This window comes from Dendrobates tinctorius, unplaced genomic scaffold (assembly GCF_039654945.1).
Source record: "Dendrobates tinctorius isolate UK_male_01 unplaced genomic scaffold, ASM3965494v1 ptg000120l, whole genome shotgun sequence".
Lineage (NCBI taxonomy): Eukaryota > Metazoa > Chordata > Amphibia > Anura > Dendrobatidae > Dendrobates > Dendrobates tinctorius.
Window position 1 is genome coordinate 32,768,119 of NW_027361788.1, and position 6,793 is coordinate 32,774,911.

General features: G+C 43.8%; 1 protein-coding gene across 1 annotated transcript in view; it reads left to right on the forward strand.

The window, feature by feature from the left end:
• The window catches only part of LOC141046587 (torsin-1B-like), a 30,155-nt gene extending 25,399 nt beyond the window's left edge, over window positions 1–4,756 (forward strand). Inside the window, exon 5 of the mRNA XM_073541067.1 lies at window positions 2,779–4,756. Coding sequence (XP_073397168.1) covers window positions 2,779–3,023 — 245 coding nt within the window. The 3' untranslated portion in view covers window positions 3,024–4,756. The remainder of the gene's footprint in view (window positions 1–2,778) is intronic.
• Window positions 4,757–6,793: the final 2,037 nt, after the last annotated feature.

The following is a 6,793-nucleotide window of genomic DNA, read 5'->3' on the forward strand; positions in this document are numbered from 1 at the left end:
CGCAGTAGCGTTTATATGCTTCGCCCACAGTTGGGCAAAGCATACTGTGCAGGCGCCGGGGGCCTTTAAATTGCGCAAGCGCGGAAACCAACGGTGTCTGTGGTGTTCACAGACGACGATTACGTGAAGCAAGCCGAGGAGGTGGGGGGAGAAGACTCCTAAGCCACGCCCATCGGACCGAACCGTGGCGATTTGCATGCACCCACAACAAGCTAAAAAAGATATTTATGCCTCAAAGGTGCGGGGTCGGGGGGAGTCAAAGGCCCGACTAGAATCCTTATGGGACGCACAACTTAGTTATATCTTTACATGATATCACTAAATATAGGTGACAGATTCCCTTTAACTATTTTGTGCAATATAACTCTCTGATTAAAGAGCACAAAATGTAAAAGTTTGAAAATTGCCAAAATATTTGCTAAGTTTTCGTTCTTTTCCTAAATAAACGCAAGTTATATAGAAGAAATTTCACCACTAACATGAAGTACAATATGACATGAAAAAACATTCTCCGAATCAGTGGGATCCATTGAAGAATTCCAGAGTTATTGCCTCATATAATGTCAGTGATCAGAATTGTAAAAACTGGCTCGGTCATTAATTACCAAATTGGCTCTGTCATTAAGGGGTTAATATGTGAAATAAACAAACACAAATTATTTTACACAACAAAAAAATCAAAACTTAATATTTTTTATTCCACAGGCACGCTCTATTAAAAAACAAATATACAGTGCCTACAAGTAGTATTCAACCCCCTGCAGATTTAGAAGGTTTGATAAGATGCAAATAAGTTAGAGCCTTCAAACTTCACACAAGAGCAGGATTTATTAACAGATGCATAAATCTTACAAACCAAAAAGTTATGTTGCACAGTTAAATTTTAATAAATTTTAAACATAAAAGTGTGGGTCAATTATTATTCAACCCCTAGGTTTAATATTTTGTGGAATAACCCTTGTTTGCAATTACAGCTAATAATCTTCTTTTATAAGACCTGATCAGGCCGGCACAGGTCTCTGGAGTTATCTTGGCCCACTCCTCCATGCAGATCTTCTCCAAGTTATCTAGGTTCTTTGGGTGTCTCATGTGGACTTTAATCTTGAGCTCCTTCCACAAGTTTTCAATTGGGTTAAGGTCAGGAGACTGACTAGGCCACTGCAACACCTTGATTTTTTCCCTCTTGAACCAAGCCTTGGTTTTCTTGGCTGTGTGCTTTGGGTCGTTGTCTTGTTGGAAGATGAAATGACGACCCATCTTAAGATCCTTGATGGAGGAGCGGAGGTTCTTGGCCAAAATCTCCAGGTAGGCCGTGCTATCCATCTTCCCATGGATGCGGACCAGATGGCCAGGCCCCTTGGCTGAGAAACAGCCCCACAGCATGATGCTGCCACCACCATGCTTGACTGTAAGGATGGTATTCTTGGGGTCGTATGCAGTGCCATCCAGTCTCCAAACGTCACGTGTGTGGTTGGCACCAAAGATCTCGATCTTGGTCTCATTAGACCAGAGAACCTTGAACCAGTCTGTCTCAGAGTCCTCCAAGTGATCATGAGCAAACTGTAGACGAGCCTTGACATGACGCTTTGAAAGTAAAGGTACATTACGGGCTCGTCTGAAACGGAGACCATTGCGGTGGAGTACGTTACTTATGGTATTGACTGAAACCAATGTCCCCACTGCCATGAGATCTTCCCGGAGCTCCTTCCTTGTTGTCCTTGGGTTAGCCTTGACTCTTCGGACAAGCCTGGCCTCGGCACGGGAGGAAACTTTCAAAGGCTGTCCAGGCCGTGGAAGGCTAACAGTAGTTCCATAAGCCTTCCACTTCTGGATGATGCTCCCAACAGTGGAGACAGGTAGGCCCAACTCCTTGGAAAGGGTTTTGTACCCCTTGCCAGCCTTGTGATCCTCCACGATCTTGTCTCTGATGGCCTTGGAATGCTCCTTTGTCTTTCCCATGTTGACCATGTATGAGTGCTGTTCACAAGTTTGGGGAGGGTCTTAAATAGTCAGAAAAGGCTGGAAAAAGAGATAATTAATCCAAACATGTGAAGCTCATTGTTCTTTGTGCCTGAAATACTTCTTAATACTTTAGGGGAACCAAACAGAATTCTGGTGGTTTGAGGGGTTGAATAATAAATGACCCTCTGAATAAACTTTTCACAATTTAAAAAAAAATTAAACAAAGAAATAACATTCTTTTTTGCTGCAGTGCATTTCACACTTCCAGGCTGATCTACAGTCCAAATGTCACAATGCCAAGTTAATTCCGAATGTGTAAACCTGCTAAATCTGCAGGGGGTTGAATACTACTTGTAGGCACTGTATATACTGTATATCAGATACTGCTGCAGTGGTGACTTCATGACTGTAGCAGGTGACTGCTGCTGCTAATTGGAGGAAGACGGCATGAGACATCTACCTTGGTGTTACCCCTGATCCCATTAGTTGAGCACTCTGTGGGCTTGTCAGCATAGATTGGGGGCAGCGATCTGGGGCAGTGTCAAGCATATTTTTCTTTCTAAACAGAGCATGCCTGTGTAATTAAAAGCTGAAAGAAGAAAACCCCCATTAACCTTCTGGTGCACCATGCCGCTGTCCTTGACCTGTCTACAATCCAACAGGTGGCCAACTGTATACAACCTGACCACCTGTGTGCCATGGTGTACAAGAGCACTTACCTAATGGGGGTCTAGAGTCTTGCCATGCAAGTGTACAGATCTCCACTGTACCTGGGTATAAGCGGGACTAATTGTGTTTTCCTTCTTCCTTGCCCAGGTGGCTTCTGGCATAGTGGCCTCATTGAGAAGAACCTGATAGATTACTTTGTCCCGTTTCTGCCACTGGAGTTCCTTCATGTGAAGAAATGTGTTTTGGCGGAGCTCAGACTTAGGGGCTTTCACGAGGATGAAACGTTGGCATCTCGGGTCGCTAAGGAAATGACATATTTACCAAAAGAAACAAAGCTGTTTTCTGACAAAGGCTGTAAAACCGTGTCCACCAAGCTGGACTTCATAATTTAGCTGCACTGACCCGTGCTGCCTCAAACTTGCAGAACTTTACTCTGCCCCAACACTTCACCTCCCTCTGTTCTGTTTATGAATGGCAGGAATTGAGGAGAGTTTTATTCACATTGAATGGCATTTTATACCTACAGATCTCAGCAAACACTACACTTATTGTGGGTATCATTAGTTACCGTTTGCTTCAGTGATTTAATGAGTTTTTGAAGGCTCCTCCGTTGCCCCTTTGGACTTACAGCAGAAGGATTCTGGTACCCTGGTGAATGCCACCTAGATACAGCGCTGAAGGAGCAGAGGAGCGATTACTGGACGACTTCCCCATTCCTTGGCCAGCTCATGTGCAGGACATGCAAGGACCACCCTACCAGTGCTTCAAGGGTTGTTCCTATCAGATATTTAAGGCATAACCATCGGATATGCCATGAATGTATAACAGATGAGGTCCCCTCCCTGCGGCTGTGAATGGAGAGGTGGTCGTGCATATGACACTCTCTAGTCACTGTTATTAGAGCTGCAAAAAGTAGAGCGTGACTTTTTTGGGGGGACTCCCATAAAAGTGACCAGAGAGCATTTCTGTGCAGCCACCTCTCTATTCTCATATGCTCCAGAACCAGCGTGAATGAAGGGGTGAAGGCTTCCCCCGTTCTGGAGATAGGTGGGATCCACACTGATTTAACATTTATGGCTTTAGATCCACAATGGCTGGGTGGGCATGATTGGCATTACCTGTACCCTTGTCCTGTAATCCTCTACAGCACCTCAACTAGAGCCGACACCAGTGGACAGGAGTGATCTGGGTTGGCATCAATAACCACTTATGTATACCACTACCATTTAATGGATAGTTTGCTTCTTACCCAACACGATCTTCTTATCCATTGCTTGACCTCTGCCATCCAGCCTTGTGATGCTGGATTCCAGTGGGTAGTGCAGCTTGTTTTTTATTAAATGGTTCCCTGCACTTTTTATCTTACAGCTCCCCCATCACCAGTAATGAGTGTGGGGGATATCAATATAGAAGCAATACAAGCTGCCGCCTAAATTGAACTTGTGAACAGGCCAGGTCTATTAAAGCTGTATAATGGGGCGCCCTTCAGTCCTTTAACAACTCCGTATTTCCCAGTAGGAACCAGAGGAAGAGGACAGCCCCTCTAAGTTGCACTCCTAGTGGCATGACCGAATCCTGTATCCTATAGATGCCATTATCGTATGACTTCGGGTGTCACTTTGTTTCAGATCATGTTCTACCAAAACATTATAATCAGGAAATTTTAAATATATATTTAAAATTTTGATATATGCGTAATAACGGATTTTTACGGATTGGATGCTGCACATTTCCTCTGAAAAGCAAGAGAATGTAGAATATGGCACTCTTTCTGTGGGATAAACTTGTTTTGGGGATATGTTTTTTTTTTTCATACATTTCATTAACTGCTACAGGTAATATACCGTATATGTGCTCTTAATAATGCCATGGTTTTTTTTCAGGTTGCGGACAGGGGACGGTGCTTTAAGTGCCAAACAGGTTTATCAATCAAATGATTTGTTAGTTAAATCAATTTAATCTAGTTCTTCCTTATTTCATTATGCTGCAATCTTATCTGCAGGTATTTGCTTTCGTACATGTTTAGATCAGGATAGTCATCAGTGATTACAAAGAGCTTTTCTTATTCTGGAGAACGCATGAGGTTTATACATTACATGGATTGTCCATTGATTTTTAATAAGAATTGTGTAATTCTTCCTTTACCCTGTGGGGGTGTTGTACGTTTAACTGATTATCAAAGGTGATTGCTGGGAGTCCCGGTAGTGATCACCTTAGGCCCCCGTCACACATAGCGACGCACCAGCAATCCCGACAACGATATGACCTGGTCAGGATCGCTGGTGTGTCGCTACATGATCGCTGGTGAGCTGCCAAACAGGCAGATCTCACCAGCGATCAGGACCAACGACGAAGCGGGTAACAAGCGCGCGCGGCGCTTAGAAACCCGCTGTTTACATTGGATACCAGCTTCCCAGTAGCGCTGGGAGCTCGCTGATCATTGCTCTCCCGCTGCCACACGCAGCGATGCGTGCTGGCCAACGGGAGACCAACGATCAAAAAAATGTCCTGGACGTTACTAAACGATCAGCGATACCCGGAGGGGGGGCCGGTCGCTGATACCTGTCACACACAGCGAGATCGCTGGTGAGATCGCTGTTGCGTTCCAGAACTTGTGACTCAGCAGCGATCTCGCGAGCTATCTCGCTGTGTGTGACGGGGGCTTTACCATTAGGTGACTCTTCTGACAAAAAGGGATTGTCCAAAGCAGACAGTCCCCATTTTAATGACGGAAATAACCGGTGACTACTCCATTACTGCTGTGATGATGTAAGGGTGGGTGATAACTTTTGCAGTAAGGCATGGATGTGGTGATTTTTGCTGCATAAGTACATCCTACCTTTTTGAAGGTTACAGCTGTGTGTGGGGGACTGTACTATAGCAATAAAAATATTAGCTCACCATGCAAAAGAAAGCCACGACTCCGTTGGCGAGAAAATACAAAAGCTACAGGTCTCAGAAAATGACACATTTTAAATTACATACAATCTTTTTAATTTTTCTTAATTTTTTTTTAGGTAGGAGTGACCGATAGACCTGACTTTTTTGAGACTCTGCGATTTTAAATATCTGCACTTTACTTTTTTTTTTTTATGTGAGTGATTTTGCATTTTTGTTTTATTTTTGCATCTCTTCAGGGTACTTTAATTTGGGGATGGCTTTATCAAACACTACTGTGTGCATGAAAGTAATGAACTTCAACGTAGCAAATCAACTCTTTTCTAGTTATTCCTGTAGTAAGCCAGCCAGGATGGAGTTGCTGTATGGAAAACATCTGTATCGAAATCATGAGATTCCATACATTATCTCCAACGTACTCATTCTTGAGACAGCAACACTGGAGTTGCTGTATGGAAGGCGTACTATAGACACCACTGTGTGCACAGAAATCATGAGCTTCCATACATTATCTCCAATCTAGTCATTCCTATAGTGATACCGCTAGATTGGAGGTGCTGTATGGAGGACGTCCTGTAGACACCACTGTGTGCACAGAAATCTTGAGCTTCCATACATCTCCATACTAGTCGTGGCGCTCTACGTTCTGCTTCGTCCATAGCACACCATATTCTAGAATTGATTGCCTAGAAAAGCATTGCTTCATGGGTAGAAGTCCGCGTCTCCTGGACGGTACCAGATATGTGTGGTTTTGTAATACGAGTCTGATGGGCTCCGCTGATTTTATGTATCTGACCACCTCAGCATTGAGATCTATTTAGTAAACCACAGTGTGACTCCACCAGTAGAAGAGAAACCCCATGTTTGGACTCCAGGTAAGAAGAGGTTGTTACTGATGACATAAACTTAGATGCTGGGTTCCGTTCTGCGTGTGGCTTCTGCTGCGGCTGGCTACCTGCTATGTTCTAGTTCCCCTGCACAGTACTTGGCTAGGATTGTCTTTGTGGAGGTCGCATTTGTAAAGGAGCCAAGCGCTGCTCCCACAATCTGAAAGTGATTGGATATTGTAGCTGCCCCACAGAAATAATTATGACCTCTCCATAAACCTGCACAGAGTAAAATGATGTAACCTTTCTAAGGTTGTAATGTGGCCGGATGGATCGGAACCACTTTTATTGAAATGCTTAGGAAAACAATAAGAAATGAATAAGAGCAGAGGAAGCCTCATCTTTTCTTCCTGCGAATTTTGGTCTTTATATTTTTC